This window comes from Neolamprologus multifasciatus, chromosome 7 (assembly GCF_963576455.1).
Source record: "Neolamprologus multifasciatus chromosome 7, fNeoMul1.2, whole genome shotgun sequence".
In the NCBI taxonomy this organism is placed as follows: domain Eukaryota; kingdom Metazoa; phylum Chordata; class Actinopteri; order Cichliformes; family Cichlidae; genus Neolamprologus; species Neolamprologus multifasciatus.
Window position 1 is genome coordinate 49787301 of NC_140445.1, and position 17903 is coordinate 49805203.

A 17903-nucleotide genomic window follows, 5' to 3' on the forward strand; every position below is an offset into this window, starting at 1 on the left:
CAGAAGTGAGACTGCCATATCACCATTGGCCCCTCTGGCCATCACCAGTAGGCGAAGGGTCTTGCCCAAGGACACAACGACCGAGACTGTCCAAGCTGGGGCTCGAACCGGCAACCTTCCGATTACAAGACGAACTGCCAACTCTTGAGCCACAATCGGCTATTCTGTTCCATTCTATTCTATTAATTGAGTTCTTTATCAGGAAGAAGAAGCAGAAGTTGTAAAAATGAAAAAGAAAGCAAAACAAAGCCTGTTTTCAGAAAAACTGATAAAAGGCTATTGTATTGTATTTTATTCTATCATGGAAATAACCATCACTGCAAGTTTTAAGGTGTGACTGTGACCTCTGAAAGCAGGAAGCCACGCAAAGAGCCACTGGTTTCCTGGCTGGTAGGCAATCAACACCAGAGTTCAGACTAAGAACGCTGTCTTCCACCTCTTCACCTCACTGCTACCATACAGGCCACATGCACCTGCAGATAAAAGGTGAATGAAAAAAATGAGACTTCACACAGAACAGCAATAAAAACAAGTACATAAGATAAGAGATAAGATAAGATAAAACTTTATTAATCCCTCGGGTGGGTTCCTCTGGGAAATTTGTTTTCCAAAAAGCACAGCACCGACAGAAGTTACAGAGTTAAGAATATTATATATATATATATATATATATATATATACACACACACACATATATAAATACAAAGACATATATAGATAAAATATACAAAGGGGATAAATAGAATAAATAGGAATAAAAATAAAAATACAAGTGAATTGCACATTTCAAGTATGGAGTCTATTGCACCGCTGATTATTAACAAAAGTATTGCACAAAAGGTAATTGCACAGTGAAGTGGAGAGGCACTACAGCTTAGTTGTTCCCCCCTCCTTTGTCCTCCTGTTTCCCCTCCCTCTCCCCTCCAGAGAGGAGTTAAACAGTTTGATGGCGTGTGGGACAAAGGAGTTTTTAAGTCTGTTGGTTCTTGTCTTTGGGAGAAGCAACCTGTCACTGAACAGACTCCTCTGGTTGTTTATGGCCGTGTGCAGAGGATGCCCAGCATTGTCCATAATGTCCAGCAGTTTCTTTAGTGTCCTTTTCTCTGCCACTGTCACCAGAGTGTCCAGCTTCATGCCGACCACAGAGCCAGCCTTCCTGATCAGTTTTTCCAGCCTGGATGAGTCCTTCTTTGCTAGTTTCTGTTTGTTTGCTAGTTACATAGTTTCTGTAGAAAGTACTGCTAAATATACTACAATATACCGAGCATGCACTACATAACCAAAAGAAACAAAAAATAAAAGAAGTTATAGAATATCTTGGCCTGTTGAGTCCAATTTAATTCACAGCAAAGGTATGCGCGAGCAACCATTGGACACGCCCCCTCCCCTTGATTGGTTGTTTTCATTCAGGTGCAGGACTTGACTAGTCGATATTTATCTGTCTTTTTTTTTTTTTTTTTTATCAAATGTGACAAAAGAACCCCAGTATTTATAAATACGCCGAGTCTTTGAATGACACAGCTCAGCAGAAATCAACAAACTGTATGGTTCATTTTTCCACAGGAAAGTAAAAATTAAAAAAAAGCTAGAACACAGTTTTCATATTTGACAAAAAGAAAGCAGCGAAAATCTAATAAAGAGTGAAGAATTTTTTTTTAAAGACCGAAAAAAACACACATATTAAAATAAAACACGATTACCTTCCTGTTGGGATTTTAGTGACGACAGACTCGGGGCGGGTCTCGCCGATGTAGTCCACTTCCTGCTTCTCTGCCCTGGTTTCGCCTGATCAGCCGCATCAATCTTTTATCCGACGAAAGCCACAATGTCACATCAAACGGGCATTCAAGGTAGATGCTTTCTTTCTGATTCACAGCTTTCGGCCTTTACGTGTTTTGTTTTGCTGCGTGTCTGATTGCCCGGCGAGCTTTAAGCGCCTGCAACAATTAATTGCAAGGGGAAGCTAGTGTCACGTTAGCTAGCCACTCCTAGCTAGCTTTGAGCTATCCTGATGTGTGCATATGTGTGTGTGCGTGCCCTGTTTGGACACTTATGACCAGGAAATCTAATCCTGAGTCTCTAATCAGTTTACGAGCGACCTAAAACACGACTACTCATACTTTTTTCCCCCTCGCAGTGCTCGAAAAGCCTGTAATGCCCCAGCCTTTTAGCATCAAGCATAAATCCGGTAGTGTTTAGATTTTGAGTAGATTTTGAATGGACAGACGACGTCTTCATTTTGACAAACTGCTGGCCTGGTACCTGTCGGTGTTTGCAATAATCCGTGAATGGTACTGGCATTGCCTAAACCGTGTTGTAATTAAAAGAAAAAGGGATTTATGCAGGGCGTGACCACTTGTTATACACGATGGCATCGCAGCAAAAATAGAAACAACCCCCGAGGTTAAACTTACAAATCAGGCAACCTTAAAATAGAAGTACAAACGTACTTGTTACTGCTGTGTCCGAATAGTGTTTTCTTTTTCTTTTTCTGTTTTATCTTTTAAATATATATATGTTAAACGTAAAGCTTAATACAGGGGCTCCTCTAAGCTAAACCCTTTTTGTGGTTGTTTGTAGCTCACCAGATTTTGGTGGTGGTGAAAAACAAAAGTGAATCCTAGTAATTCAGGGAATATGACCCAGTTCATTTACTACCATGCATTCCTGTGTGTTGTTGTGTTACATGGAAGATTTTGCTTTAGTGCCTTCCTGCAAAAGTGATTTTAAAAATGTCTAAATAGTTTGTTGGACTTGTGCCATTAAGGTGCTCTTGGGGTTTGTGTTACAGCTATTAAGAAGTTGGTTTGAATCTGAATTATCACCCTTTTTAAATTTATTAAAAGAAAATGTATTTATTGTGACTGGGTTTGAGATCAAAGGTTAAACCAAAATAATAGGACTGACGAGTTTTCTTGATGGCCTGCTCACTCAAAGCCTGTGCAATACGGGATAAAATGCTAACTTTACAAAGGTCTGCAGGTGCTGAATGCTTAATGAGAAGATCATTTTGTGGCCTTTGTCTAATGGCTGACATCAGATGGTTCACAGGCTATTATGAGTCATTAAACCTTTAGGTGTAGACTCATAATCATACGACTCATGATGGTCATGTTAAGATGAGCGTGGTGTTGTTGAGCTTGTGTTGTTTAAAGGAGGGGAAGAAAACCCCGACCTCTTATGTCTTTTTTTTTTTTTTTCTCAGCGGGTAATGATGTGAAGGATATCTTTGCCAGTGCGAAGAGTGGGGATCAGTATCGTGCCCTAAAGATCGTCATCAAGGATGGTAAGCAGCGCGCTAGCGTCCAGGAGTTTGTTTACTTCTACCTAAATGTCTGCCAAGGCTGACATTAGCATTTCTTTATAAAGAAACAAAACTCTGCACTGCTGATTTTTTTTTTCTTCTCTTTTTGTCCACATCTGCTCTCCAGAGCAGCTGACTCTAGGTGCCAGCAGGAAAGCATCAAAAAAATGGGACCAGGAATACGATTCTTTAGTGCTACCCCTCCTCGACGATGATGTGCCCTGCTACGTTCTATACCGGCTAGACTCCAATAACAACCAGGGCTACGAGTGGATCTTCCTGGCCTGGTCACCGGACCACTCTGCTGTAAGAAAAAAAACCCTCAAACTATCCCGGCTTTAATGAATAGCTTTCCATTCTGCATGGCATTTGTCCTTCTCTGCTATGGGTATCAGACGGGTGGGGTTTACCACATCAAGGCAGCCGTTCTTTTATATGCATTCATTATTTCCTAACAGACCTCTTGAAAGCTAAATATGGGTAAATTATGTTTTTCCAAATAACACGGTGCATAGCCTCAGCCTCTCCTTCTTGACTTAAAATTTACCCTCATTGCTTTTAGGTGGCATATTCCTTTCATGCATTGGTGTTTTGTTGTAATGCAAATGTATGTGCGTGTAATTTATGCGTTCTTGTCTCGCACAGTGTCATTTAAGTCATTGTTGTTTGGTCTCACTGAAACTTGATGAACCACTTGCAGCCTGGAGCTGCTGTGAATAAGAATAGCCGTAACAAAAAACACACAAGTGTGTTTCTGTAGCAGTGAAATGGGGAATGTTGCAAGGAGAAGCGACCGGTGCCCAGATAAAGTGCAATGGAGGATTATTTGTAGCACGGTGGACTTTAGAGTCACTTTCTGAAGGAGGAGCTGAGCTCAGCATTCCTGACCTCTAGTTTAAAGCACGAGCCTTCAGGTTTAGGCTTGCTTGGAAGTTGCAAAACATTTTTCCAATGCATGCATGCACTCGTTTTTATCATGTGCATTTTTTTTCCACTCCGTTAGAACTGGAGCTGGATTTGTGTAGCCTAAAATCACACGTTTGATATTTAAAGGTATCTTGTAAAGTTTTGGTTACCACTAGTGTAACTATGTATTTGAGCAGTTCCCTATTTTTATGACAGGAAATGCAGCAATAAACCAGCAAACACATGAAAGAATGTCTTGACAGAAGCACCGGCTGTAATATGTATTATAATATTTCTCACTTTTTTTAAGGCAAGCAACAATAAAATGTTTTTTTTCTCTTTAAAGATAAAGCTCTCATTGCCTTATGTCCTGTGTAAAGTTTGCTAAATAAAAAAACTTTTTTTTTTTTTGTTTGATATTCATAACAGGTGCGACACAAAATGTTATATGCTGCTACCAGAGCAACACTGAAGAAGGAGTTTGGAGGCGGGCACATCAAGGATGAGATTTTTGGTACCAGCAAGGTTGGTCAAGTGAAAGGCTTGTTACTCAGTAGCTTAACAGTGCCAAGTTAAGTGTCAGTGTTAGTGTTTAACACCTAATAGGAACTGTGATTACTATATCAGTAACAGTGAGTCAGTGTGTGTTTCTGCATGCCGTGTGATTGGGCTGTTCTTTACCTGCAGGATGATTTGAGCCTCAGTGGTTACAAGAAACATCTGACCTCTCAAGCTGCTCCCTTGCCTCTTACTGCTGCAGAAGAGGAACTGAGGCAGATCAAACTGAATGAGGTAACACACACACTCAGACAAGTGATTTGGATTTTATCACTTGGTCACCGCTTAGAGTTGTCATCATCTTGGAGGAAACAATGTTCTGTGCAGTGCTTGCTGCACACTTGCTGCCAAGTTCTCTGGCTTGAAGTGTTCTAAAGTGGGTGTGGATTAGGCTTCTCGTTTCTCTTTTGGCATTACGTCATTATCACATTGGAGGCTTCAGTGGGAGAAAGCACTGGCTTGCTTTAGCTCAGCGGTATCCCTCCTCATATCCTGGGTGTGGTAGGTAAATCCAAACCAGTACAGTGTAGGGTATCAATGAAAGCTGGCGCTGAAGCCTTCCAAACAGCACAAGGTCAGCAGCAATGCAAGTGTGCATATGCTTGCCTGGCAGTATCAGTGCAGTGCAGAGATGCTGATGCATTAGAACAGCAGGATGTTCTAATGCATCGGAAAGAGACAAAGCTATTAGCTGTGTGTATACCCTTAGCTCCACAAAATGTGCTGTTTAGAGTTGTAAACACTGGTTAGCCTAATCAGCAAAGGGACTAAAAGAAGAGCTTTTTGATTGTTCTAATCGAACATTTACATGTTGGGAGCTAAATGCAAATGACAGGATTCTGTAGCAGTGATTGGTCACAAGAGTACAGGTGAGCTGCATCAATGGCTTGTGCCTTTGTTGTGATCAGATAAAGAAGTGCTGTAATGTGATACTTGTTGCAGGCTGCTAGTGTCGTCAGCAGTGTTTACAGTGCTGATCTCAAGGTCTCCAGGGATGTGCCACATAGACGCCAACAGACAAATGAAAATGGGAACATTTGAAGTTTCACTCTTTAAACTTCTGGAGAGTATTCCTAGAATTTTGCCGAGAATTTCTTCAGTGTTAAGAAACAACCTGTTTCTAATTGCTGCTCTCCCAGCTCCGCCACATGAACAAGAACTGTCTTTCTTACCATATATGGAAGTGCTCTGAGTAGAGTGCAGGCTGTCTCCAAAAGTACGGTCAATTAAAAGCAGCAGAGCAAATGGGAAGTGAGGTTTTTTTGCTCTTCCCACTTGCCCAGCTGTTAAAGGAAGATGATATACTGTTAATCTGTACTGCCTAGCTCAAAAAGCCTTTGGAATATTTATTGTTGCTTTGCCTCGGAGACTGCACGCTTTTTTCCAAGCAGATGGATAAAAGACCTGCAATCCTTTTTGGTATGCGCGATAGCTACATGGGAGGCTCAATCATGTTTGCATGGCATTGCATTTTGTGGGAACAAGCCTCTAAAAATAGATGCAATCCATCAGTGTAATCCTTCCAGAATTTCCAGTTTTCAGTGCAATTTCTCGGAGGCGCCTTGTCACTTCGATACAAGCACCTCATCTGTAATCATCAGGTCTACCTCTGAAGATGTGCAAAGCACTTGTAATCCTAAAAAGTTATTTTTTTCTGTTCTTTTTTAACAGTGTGCCCTCACATGATTACACTTATTGAATTATTGTGGCTTATGTTTTGATTTTGAAGACATTTGATGCTTGCTAAGTAATGCTCTGATCAGCCTACTTTAAAGGCTTTGATATCATTTTTCAGTGTTTTTGTCAATTGTAGTGTTTTAATGACGATAATGGGACTGTAGAACTCAAAGTGTGTCTTGTTTCTGTGTCTTTGTTTGTGGTGTGTTTAGGTGCAGACTGACATCAGTGTGGACACCAAGCAGCAGACTCTGCAGGGAGTGGCTTTCCCTATTCATAAAGATGCCGTCGCAGCACTTGAACGTTTCAGGGACAAGAAAATCAACTACGTACAACTGGTGAGTTATTAGCTGGGGTTATTAGCCTCTACATGGCCAAGTGTCAGCATACCTGTCACAGCACTACATCTGGGCATTTTTACATGCCATGGGATTACAAAGTATTGTAAGACCAGCCACATACTCCTGGTGTCTGCAGCTTTCTACATACACGTCTGCAAGGCTGTATCCTGGTCTAAATGACAGTAATTAGCTCAGCACTGACATATTCATATTCAATAATTTGAATGTGCAGTTGAAGTTTTTACCTTGTGTTTGGAAAGATGCAGATTGTTTTGGCGAGGAGACCTTTCTAGTTTGACACAATGAGTTACTCAGTTTGTCCAAAAAGCCTTTGTGTAAATTCTGCTCATTGAAATTCTGACGGTTTGTGTCACAAGATCAGATGAGTCCAGTACAAAGGAATAATTGTAGCACTGTTGTGGTTGTGCATCAGATTTCCTTTTCATGAGTCTAAAAGCTTAGTTAAAGTGCATTTCTTTCTTTTATGTGTTCTATTCATCCTTACTAGTTTTACTCCTGGCTGCTGAGGATCACATTAGCATGTAAAGGGAGGTGTTTAGTATTTACTGGCACCACCTAGATTTTTCACATTGTCTGGTAACCAAAGCAGGGAGCTTGTAGTTACAGGAGCACTCGGCTTGCTTAAAGGGTAACTTTTTGCTTCTTTTGTCAAAAAAGCAATTAGATGCTGAACAGGAGCTCATTCGGTTGTGCGGCACTGAGCCAACGGAGCTGAAAGATCTCCCAATGAGAATCCCTAAAGATACTCCACGTTACCACTTCTTCCTCTACAAACATTCCCATGAGGGCGACTACTTAGAGTCCACAGGTAAATGATTTCCCACGGGTTATTACGAACAGCAGGAAAAAACAAACACTGTATTTTGTGCAGGTTTCTGTGTGGTTCTGCTCTGAATGGTGCTTCATGTGATTCCTATCTCACTGTCCTTTCCTTCTTTCTTTGTAGTCTTCATTTATTCTATGCCAGGGTACAAGTGTAGCATCAAAGAGAGGATGCTGTATTCCAGCTGCAAAAATCCCTTGGTCGACATGGCGGAAAACAATCTCCAGCTTGAGATTGAGAAAAAAGTAAGACGCTGTGTTTTGTGATATACTAGGGCTGTGCGATATGACCAAAATCTCATATCCCGATATAAGAATTCTATCGTCCAATAACGATATAAATCGCAAAAAATTTCTGTAAATTCTGTGAATCTCGGGCAGCTCGACTTGTGTGAAATGTTTCCAGCTGCGCGTCCTTTACCCGGAGTCGAGTGTTTTAACCGATGCATGAAACGATACATTTTTAGACATAAGTTGTAAAGGCCGCCGTTTTCTTTGTATTTATTACACGGCGTGCTGCGGGGAAAAGCCTGTTTTAACGTTTGAGTCTAAGGTTTATTTTTTAGCACCTGGCGACTCTTTTTTTTACTTCTCATCCATAAATAATCTGCTCTTTCACGTGATTCAGTTTATTTTGAAAAGTCTCAACAGGATCTTGAGCTTTATTGTGAAAGGTTTAAGTGGAACATAAACAAGCGGACACGCGAAGGTGTTGCCGTCGCTGTTGCTAACGACAACGCATAAAAACAGGCGCTTGTCCGTCCTTAGTGTGGTAATATTAAATATAAGAGAAAGAGAGAACTTTAAGAAATTAAAATAGCCACTATAGTGACCATCAAAACGATGAAAAAATATTACCGTAAACAGTTTATTTTGCGACACCACGAAACAAACGATAGCGTAAAATGAAACGATAGATGTTTTTATATTGTCATCCGATATATATCGTTATATCGAACAGCCCTATGATATACTATAATAATCAAATGTCTTATGTAAAATAAATATCATTTATTTACATAAGAGATTTCCTGATAACAAAAGTATTTGTACTGTGTTCCATACAGAGTTTAAAATGGTTTTGGTGGCTGATATGACTGATTACAAATGTCAACCTTATTCTACATGTATTGCTTAAACAAGACTGAAAACCTACAGAGTGGAGCCACAAAAAAGGTTCAAAGATTCTTATTATTGATTCTACAGTAAATCTCCAGGCATTTACAGGAAGGGTGGAGCGCCATGCTTCCAAAGGATATTTTCCTCATAAGGTGTTTTGATGATGGTGGTGAAGGGCACTCTACCCATAATTTACTCCACATTGCATTACACATCATATTGCCAATGCCAATGCTTTTAATGTATTAATACAGCTTATGTAGGGGAGAGAAGTGTGTCATGATTTATGAGATGAATCGGCATCAATTTGCAAATTCTGAACGTGACAGTCAACAAAAAAAGTTCAGACATTTTTCATAGTTTTTTTTTTCATTTACATTGAGTTTTTCTCAAAATTTTTTTTTAACACAATTCAGTGGGCTACATACTGAACTGAGAGGAAAGGATGGAGACAAAGCATTAATAATATGGCACTAATATTGATCTGACACCAATACCAGCGTTGGCATTGATACTATCGATATTTGGATCGATTTGAGTGCATGTGCTGTATTTAAAACAGCACACATGTCATGGAAAACACTGCACAGGTTCAGGAACACTTCCAGAATTTACTGTCTGTTCAGATTAAACATCTGTCATGCAAATAAAAGCCATGTTGTCATCTTAGAACTCATTTGTAGTGACCCTTTCCAACGGGCCTCAAACAGCATGCTCAATGTTGGGCACAGGGGTGAATGTTTTTCCTTTAATCTGTCACACAATGCACCAGTGGTCCAGCTCATCTTTTTAAATATTTCTGTTTCCCAGTTGGAAATAGAAAACGGAGAAGAACTGACAAGTGATTTCTTGTACGAGGAGGTGCATCCCAAGCAGCACGCACACAAGCAGCGCTTTGCCAAGCCCAAAGGCCCCGCTGGTAAGAAGGGCGGCCGCCGCATCACCCGACCACCGGGGGAGAGAGAGGAGGAAGATTAAACAGACCTCACCGCCCGACCACCACCTCTACCCCGAGCACGGTCCACAGAGGAACATTCCTGCTTTGGGGAGGGGAAGGCAGGAGGGAGGGGGGGGGTTAATCATTTTCGACACGCTTGTTTAAAATAATAAGACAAAAACCTCAAATTCCCACAGAGTTCACCCACAGACCCAGCTATGCACGCCAAGGACAACTGAGCAATGACACACTGCAGAATTTCCATTTGTAGCTTGCCAAATGGAAGTACATTCATGTAGGTTAGTACATTCATAAAAATCCTTCTACTATAATTCAGAGAGGCCCAAACCAAGTCAAAGATGAGGTTGTTTTTTTGAATTTTCACATCGTTGCCAGCTCTGAGACTTCAAAAATGTTAGTGTAACTAATGTGAACTTGCGCCGATATGATGAAAAGACCCCATTTTGTGTTCACGTGCTCAAATTCCTAACTTCCATTCCTCCTCGTGTCAATTAATGTTTCTGTGTCTAATGTGTTGATTATTTGTCTCCTACTGTTTGCACAATGAGGTGCTCCAAAGCAGAAAAAAAATAATTCTCAAACTTGTGTCTGATGATTCATTTTAATGGTCCATTTTATATTGGGGGAAAAAAATTGACTTCTTTTTTGATATAACTGTGGTTTACATGAAAAAAATCATCTGCTGAGATACTTATTTTTCTATGCAAGTGCTGTAAATGTACATATTGTAGCTGTGTGATGCTCTCTGATTAAGAAACAGTCTGGTCTGTTGAGGTAGATGTCCACGTCGGTAAGGATCACAGTGAAAGAACTGGGGCTTCCAGAAATATTACATCCACACATTTCAGATTTCACAAGGAAGGAAGCTTTTCCAGCTTTTCTGGTTCCCATAATGACAGGGAATGCCACGCTACTGGATGGGAAAGGGAATAATATAATTACCTTGATCAAAATGTTGCCACATCCACTGATGTACTGATTAATATTAGGCAAACTACTTCGCTCACCTCATGTTTGAAGGGAATATCCCTTTATGTTCATACAGTGTCATTATAATAGAAAAATCATGTTTGGTCTTATGTTTTCTTATAATTCTTTTAAAGAAGAAAAATAAAATATTTAAATCACGTTTTCTTTCACTTTATTTCTTTAATTGTTCGTAATAAATACATTTAACACTGGCAAGAACAACCAGTCAGCATTCTGAAAGAGTTCGGCCATTGGATTTGTTTAAAGGCCTCAGAGAAATGTATTCAGCAGTATTTTTACAGCAATTACACACGTAAGCTACATGCCTTTAAAAAAAACTGCAGTAATTCTTCTGTCAGTCTGCAGTTTGAAGCAAGCTCACAATTCCCACGATGCTTTGCTTCACGCCTTTCTATCAAGCTCCAGTGCAATGTTTTTGACGACTCCGTGAATCTCCGCGTAAACCTGTTCAGACACACAACAATCATGACTATATATATATATATATATATATATATATATGTACATAGTAGCAACAATATGACATTTTCCTTTAGTTCAACAAGACAAGAGTGCAGTCTCCGTTCTCTTACTGCCTGCATTTGCTCCCTAAATCCCCTAAATAATATGTTTGTTATTACATAGACTCCCCATACACTTTATTAGGTACACCTCGCTATATCAAGTTGGGCCCCCTTTTGCCTTTAGAACTGCTTTAATTCATTGCAGCACAGATTGAACACAGTGTTGGAAAATTCCTCAGAGATTTTGGTTAATATAGCGTCACACAGATTTGTCAGGATGTGGCAGAAAGGGAGATTTGCATCATGCATTCATGATGCAAATTTCCCTTTCTATCACGTCCCAAACATGCTCTATTAAGGCTAAGATCTGGTGACTGTGGAGGCCATTCAATTACAGTGAACTCGTCATGTTCAGGAAACCAGTTTGAGACGATCTGAGCTTTGTGACATGGTGTGTTACCTTCCTGGAAGCAGTCATAAAAACGTCGGTTTACTGTGGTCACGGTCAACAACAACACTCAGGTGGACTGTGGTGGTTAAGAAACGCTCAGTTTGTATTAAGGGGTCCAAAGTGTGATAAGACAATGTCCCCTACACCATGACACCACCAGCAGCCTGAGGTTTTGGTACATTGCTGGACTTTCATGCTGTTTTTGCCAAATTCTGATCCTATCATCTAAATGTCATAGAAATCAAGACTTATTGGCCTGGGCAATGTTTTTCCAATGTTCTGTTGTCTGAGTGAACTGTGGCCTCGGCTTTCTGCTGCTCATCCCATCTGCTTTAAGGTTCAACATGTTGTGCATTCAGAGATGCTCTGCTGCATACCTTGTTAAGATAACGAGTACTGTTGACTTCCTATCAGCTTGAAACCGTCTGCCCATTTTCCTTTGATCTCTGGCATTTTCACCCTCAAAACTGCCACTCACTGGATATGGTTATGTGCTATTTACACAGCATCAAATTGCAACAAAAGTCACCTCGAGGTGCTTAAATGACCACAGCCATGCCTATATGGCAGTCAGTTGCTGCTATGTGATTGGCTGTTTAGATATTAGTGTTAATAAGCAGTTAAACAGGTGTATTTAATGAAGTGTCGACTCAGTTGTTAATGATCCTCTTTTCTTTTCAAAAACTAAAACAAAAAAAAAAAATCCCTTTGTGGGATTTCTTCATTCAGCCTGGTCCAGCAGAGGCACATAACACAGGCAAATAGATCAAGGTGAAAAGCTGTGCAGATGCCAACACAGTAGCTTGACCTATACATTAAATCTGCTGGGATCTTTCCTGTACCTGTCTGATGACAGGCCGTCTGTTTTTCCTCTCATGGAGGCAGTTGCATGCCAAGGAGTAAATACTCTCCACCTGGCTCAGCTCCCAGGCTTTCATTTTTTTGTCCACAAAATCCTCCAGAGTCAGCTCCTCATCTTCATCATCTATGTCATACCTCATCTCCATCTAGGACATGAAGTAGGGAACACACACACACACACACACACACACACACACACACACACACACACACAGAGTGATGTAACAATCATCTTCTGCAAACATGTTCCATAGATGCTGACTTGTATATTAAACATCAAATGCAGTATCAGCACACGATGAGCACAGATGAAACTTTTAAAGGTGGAAGATTTGAACTTTTTTGTTTAAATCCTTAACAAATTGACTATTAACCGATAATGTTCCCTGACTCATTAAAGGCAAAGCCTTTAATAAGCTGTAAGCACAAAGTGTAGCTTGGCAGATAACACGATGAAAGCCTCTTTTGTGTAACTTACCAAGAACTGTGGCTCCCGGTTTTCATCAACTGGCGGGAGTCCAGACAATATTTCTAACAACACCTGTAGATGGCAGAGAGACGGGGTTAATCGCACGGCAGGAAAACTTACATGTGGCGGCGGGTAACATCGCCAACACTGCAGTATGTAGGAATGCATATGCTTCATGGCAAGGTCAGAGATTCTACTAAAGTACTGATCCCGGAAATCACCTAATGGTTAATATGTTTGATTAATTATAGCTACTAATACGTATCGCTGTGTCCCACAGCAGATTTGGGATAATGACAGATGATAAACAACATAGAGCTCTTATTTCACAAACAGTGAAACAAGTATACTGCAACGCTTGTGTCCTGCAGTTATATATGTGTCAGTAGTTTGGGAGAACCTTGGAGTCAAGGAAAGTGCTGAGTACTGCTCTACATTTTACATTACAGCTGCAGTTTCTCCAGCCCTACCTGTGTGTATCAGTGTGTGTGTGTGTGTGTGTCTGAAGAAAGCCTACCACTCCAAAACTGAAGACATCGGATTTTGGTGTGATCTCTCCTCTTAGCGCCTCCGGTGCCATGTACGCACGGGTACCCACGATCCTCTCAGTCATCATGGTCGTCGAGGTTCGCTTGGCCGATGCTCTCGTCAGACCAAAGTCTGAGATTTTGGCCACAAAGTATTCATCTAACAGGATGTTCGCACTAACAGGGAAGAAATACCAGCGTGAGCAACAAAACATCCAGTCATGTGTCATGTATATTTCTACATTTAGGGAAATGTGATTTTACTGGCTTCCTTGCCAAGAGTTAAATTAAAACATCAATACCTCTTGCATGATTTTGCTTATGAGCCTCTATAAAACTCACTAAATTACCAAACTGTACCTTTCGTGCCCAAACTGTACTGTTGCATTACTAATGAACCTGTTCGTGATCTTCATGTTAAGTTAAACTACTAGCTACTACTGGTGTCATCAGATTAAACAAAAATAAAATAAATCTAGGTGTGGCATCAGTTTTTTCATGTGCCTCGGAACAGGGACGTGAATACAAGTGTAAATGAAACCTTTTTCTACTTTTAATTTAGCTCTAAAGAGAACTTTGTCATATGATCTGCAGAGAACCATATGGGAAAGCTTTTTCTACATCCCCAAAGTCTTTTTTTGGTTCTTTGTCTAAAACCGTAATGTGATGTAATTTGCATAGTGTTCCATAAAGGTACGGGACATCAAAAACGGGACATTTTCTCTCTTCTTTGTGGGATATCTCTAAACCAATAACGATGAAAGCTTTCGCACTATGAACCTTTTAACATCTCTGTGGACGTGATGGTTGGAGTGCAGATACTCCAAACCTTTGGCTGTCCCTTCTGCTATCAAGCACCTGTGGTGCCAGGAAAGTGGAGGACTTCCTTCCTAAATGAACAAAAAAAAAAAAGCATGTAATTAAATCCCTTTATGAAAGCACTGGGTCTGAAAAGCAGACTGTTTGTGTAGAAGAGTAAATAATGCTTACAAAGCAAGCCAGTCGGTCTAATAAAGATCCATTGGCCATGAAAGCGTACACTAAACATAGGTGCTGTTCGTCACAGGAAAATCCAACCATGTCAACCAAGTTCTCGTGTTTCAACCTGTGGAACAAATGCTGTTATTAAACCACACCTGCATTTGTAAATACATGTATGTTAAATATGCTTCTTCACCTTCTTCCTGAGGGAAACTTACACTTTCAGAGTCTGGATCTCTTGGTTGAACTGATCTTGCAACTTATCCAGTGGCATGTCATCCACCTAAATAATACAATATCTAAGATGCAATTAACAGCAGTACACAGAATCATGTGGTTCTGTTAAAAATATTTTCACTTACTGGATTGAGTTTTTTCACTGCAACTGGTTTGTCATTCAGGAGACCTTTGTATACCGTCCCAAAGCCTCCCTCTCCAATTCGGCTGCCACCAGCTGACGTGGACCGGTCATCAAAGTTGCCTGTGATCCTCATCAGGTCACTATATAAGAAACTGGAGAAGCCTAAGGAGGGAGACACAGTAAACGGCCTCATTAACTTCTCTGCTCAAGAGCCCGACGCTGCCACCTGCTGTCGATTACGTAACATCACATCTTTACGAAGAAGCGGCATCGCTTATTGAAATCAAAATATCATCTTTGTTGACTACACTACACCACTATAGAGCAGCTTAGTTTACAGTGCTCTAATGTAATCAAGTAGATTTACTGCACTACTTTAGTACTGCAGTGGCAGATTTACATGGTGCTGAGAAAGATATGACATTTTAATTCACTGGAACCAGACTTTTCAGCAGATAATGAAAGATGAACATTATCTACTTAAAACATCGCATGAATATGACTCATAAATGACTATGTTAATAAATGTCATATGTGTCACACGTTCAATGTCACATGTTCAATCAAGATATGAACATAAAATTAATACATAATCAAAAAGTGAAAGACCTGTGTGTATTGGTTCGGTGTTCTCCTGTGGCATTCGAAGCTGCAACACAGTGGTGACGGGCTGCTGCTGCACGTCTCTCTCTTCCAGCAGTCTGGTTGAAGCAGTGCTTGGGGTTTTTAAAGGAGTCAGCTGTGTCTCCAGTGGACTGGACTCTTCAACTGTGTGAGGACAAAAACAAAAAATTATCAGAATAAATGATTGGGTTTTACATCCTGTATCAGTGCTCCAGGCATCACACCTTTAATATAACATAACAGATGTTTACTCATCCTCTACCCAAAAAGCGCAGACGTTTTTTGCTACATCTCGTATTGCAATTTCATAACTCGTGGTTAACATCTTATTTTCTTACAAGAATTTAAAAAAAAAGAGGGTGATACTGGGAAAAGATTTGGGGTAAGTTAAGATTCAACAGGTTTATTCTACCTGTTGCGTGTGGTTATTATTTAATGGCTTTTAAAAGTCATACCAGGTAGCAGAACACTGGCAGCAGCCAGTAACTCGTGACTCTTCAAAATGTCCACAAGTTCACCCACTGTGCTGTTGGTGGTCCCCCAGTCATTGAGCAGCTCCACTGTGGGACTGCGACCCTGTGCAACAAGACCTTCAAATCGCCTTAAAAGACAGCGGCACAAATTCAGTAAACAATAAATAAACAATCAGCGTGATTTCATTCAGAAACTTTGCCCCCATCTTACCTGACATGAAGCTGGGAATACCTCGGCTCCCCGCTCGGTTTCTGTATATCTACAAGAACTTCTTTCCACCTGTCCTGAGGATCCAAAAAGTCGGACAATTTGCGACGTAAACGAAAACCGATGTTGCGAATATAAGTAGCGGAAGTTACTGGAGTATCCATTCTGCGGGGAGCTTGTGACCAAACCCGAGATTGGGCTTTATCTAACAGTCATGTTTTCATAATCTTAGACCTGAAGACGTTAATTATACTCCATCGAGTGGATTCTTTAACCCAGAAAAATCGCAAACAGTTATGTTTTGCTCACATACCTAAAAGAAAAAGTGTTTTCCGATATTGAGCAACTTCCCCAAACGTAAACAGCAGGGCTGTCCTACAAAAGGTCTCCACCTACAAAGCGGAAACGCAAAGATTGAGTGCTATGGTATAATACAGTCTGTGCTGGCTGTTCTTATCTGTAAGCGGGCACAACAAACTAACAATAAACCTGCGTGTGGTTATTTATATAATTATCTTTTTGGTAACACAAGAGCAGAAAGGGAGACAGCTGTCGTGTGATGGTGGTTTGGAGATTTACAGTGTCACAGTGCCCTCTAGTGGATAATAAAAATAAAACAAGTCTTCCATTCGGGGGTACACACTGACGGTGTGAACACCCTGGGTTTGAGTCCACCACTCGGCTGGGCCTTTCATGTTTGCATGGTGTCTGCGTGGGTGCTCTGCCTTCCAAAGACATGTAGTTAGTGGTGCCCGTTGGTGTGAATGGTTGCCTGTTTTGCTGTGTTAGTCCTGAGTCAGGTTGGCGAGCTGTCCAGGGTGTAAACTGTCTCTCACCCAAATGATATCTGGGATAGGCGGAAGAGGATGGATGGAGTGAATAACCTTAGAACTGTGATTGAATTCATAATAATTGCTGTGTATGTCAAATATTAGAATACTTGTATGCATATAATTTAAATGCACAAAAATAGAAGAAAATAATTCCCTTAACATCTTCTCAATCTCCATCTTCATCTTCTCTTATTGAACTCTAGGTTTCACGCATGCATTCGTTTGGAAATGTGATCAAATAACTATATAAGTAAGTATTAGGAAAAAACAAACATCTTTTTTGTACCTATTTGTGTATTTAAACACCCAACTGGACATTTATGAACTCCTATGTTGCTACATCAACACACAACATAAACCAAAGGGTGCCATTTTTGCAGGATGTTAGGTATCGATCAGCCTATCCATCACCCATTAGGCACAATTTTTTTTCACTGGTGTTTAAATCACAGTCACAGTCCAGCATAGAACCCCCCTCCCCAAATAAACTCCCCAAATGTGTTGCAGGAAAAAAAACTTCTTTAACTGCTTTTTTTTTCTTGGAAACTTTAAAACTACATCAAGGAGGTGACCTCGATCGAGCCATCTCATGTCAAACAAATTTGGCAAACAGCTGGAGGCATTTGGTCTGAACTGCTTGGAGTACCTTTTTTTTTGTTTCTGTGTTACAAAAAAGCTGGATCTGTTTATGGTGTCTTAGTTGCTATTTGCACTGTAATTGATGAACCGTAATCAGTTCCATGTGCAAATGGAAGGCCTAGCTGTATTACTGGATGGGATGGATTACTGGGTGGATTTGTGATGAAGTGCAAGATGCGTGTGTGTGAGACATAAATTTCGGACAAATAACCCACACACAAGATTAAAACTTTTTTTTTGCATCAGAAAAGTCTTACAATAACATGTTTTGAATGCT

The 17903-nt window shown here is 40.5% G+C and overlaps 2 protein-coding genes across 3 annotated transcripts; one reads left to right on the forward strand and one right to left on the reverse strand.

Moving 5' to 3' along the window:
• The first annotated feature begins 1735 nt into the window (after positions 1 to 1735).
• Positions 1736 to 10833, forward strand: twf1a (twinfilin actin-binding protein 1a). The gene is made up of 9 exons (XM_085167538.1): positions 1736 to 1850; positions 3206 to 3286; positions 3432 to 3610; positions 4640 to 4735; positions 4898 to 5002; positions 6658 to 6783; positions 7465 to 7615; positions 7754 to 7875; positions 9559 to 10833. Exons 1-9 carry the CDS (start codon positions 1826 to 1828, stop codon positions 9724 to 9726), a joined length of 1053 nt encoding a protein of 350 aa, XP_085023664.1. The 5' UTR covers positions 1736 to 1825; the 3' UTR covers positions 9727 to 10833.
• Positions 10834 to 10835: 2 nt separating this feature from the next.
• On the reverse strand, positions 10836 to 16700 carry irak4 (interleukin-1 receptor-associated kinase 4). 2 transcript variants are annotated; one of them, XM_085167537.1, is made up of 11 exons: positions 16158 to 16700; positions 15923 to 16074; positions 15459 to 15590; positions 14851 to 15011; positions 14707 to 14771; positions 14498 to 14612; positions 14288 to 14397; positions 13498 to 13684; positions 12990 to 13052; positions 12493 to 12657; positions 10836 to 11140 (listed from the first exon to the last, which is right to left on the reverse strand). In XM_085167537.1, exons 1-11 carry the CDS (start codon positions 16316 to 16318, stop codon positions 11078 to 11080), a joined length of 1374 nt encoding a protein of 457 aa, XP_085023663.1. In that variant the 5' UTR covers positions 16319 to 16700; the 3' UTR covers positions 10836 to 11077. The 2 variants fall into 2 exon arrangements, with proteins under 2 accessions (XP_085023663.1, XP_085023662.1); XM_085167536.1 differs by having other exon boundaries at positions 15459 to 15617; positions 15929 to 16074; positions 16158 to 16699.
• Between the last annotated feature and the right edge of the window lie 1203 nt (positions 16701 to 17903).

Bases quoted from the DNA above. Each gene is read 5' to 3' on its own strand.
- twf1a (XM_085167538.1), top strand. From the start codon at position 1,826: ATGTCACATCAAACGGGCATTCAAG. The intron at 3,611-4,639 runs GTAAGAAAAAAA...TATTCATAACAG, and splicing joins GGTCACCGGACCACTCTGCT to GTGCGACACAAAATGTTATA. The intron at 7,616-7,753 runs GTAAATGATTTC...CTTTCTTTGTAG, and splicing joins CGACTACTTAGAGTCCACAG to TCTTCATTTATTCTATGCCA.
- irak4 (XM_085167536.1), bottom strand. From the start codon at position 16,318: ATGGATACTCCAGTAACTTCCGCTACTTATATTCGCAACATCGGTTTT. The intron at 16,075-16,157 runs GTAAGATGGGGG...CTGTCTTTTAAG, and splicing joins TATTCCCAGCTTCATGTCAG to GCGATTTGAAGGTCTTGTTG. The intron at 14,772-14,850 runs GTAAGTGAAAAT...TGTATTATTTAG, and splicing joins CAGTGAAAAAACTCAATCCA to GTGGATGACATGCCACTGGA.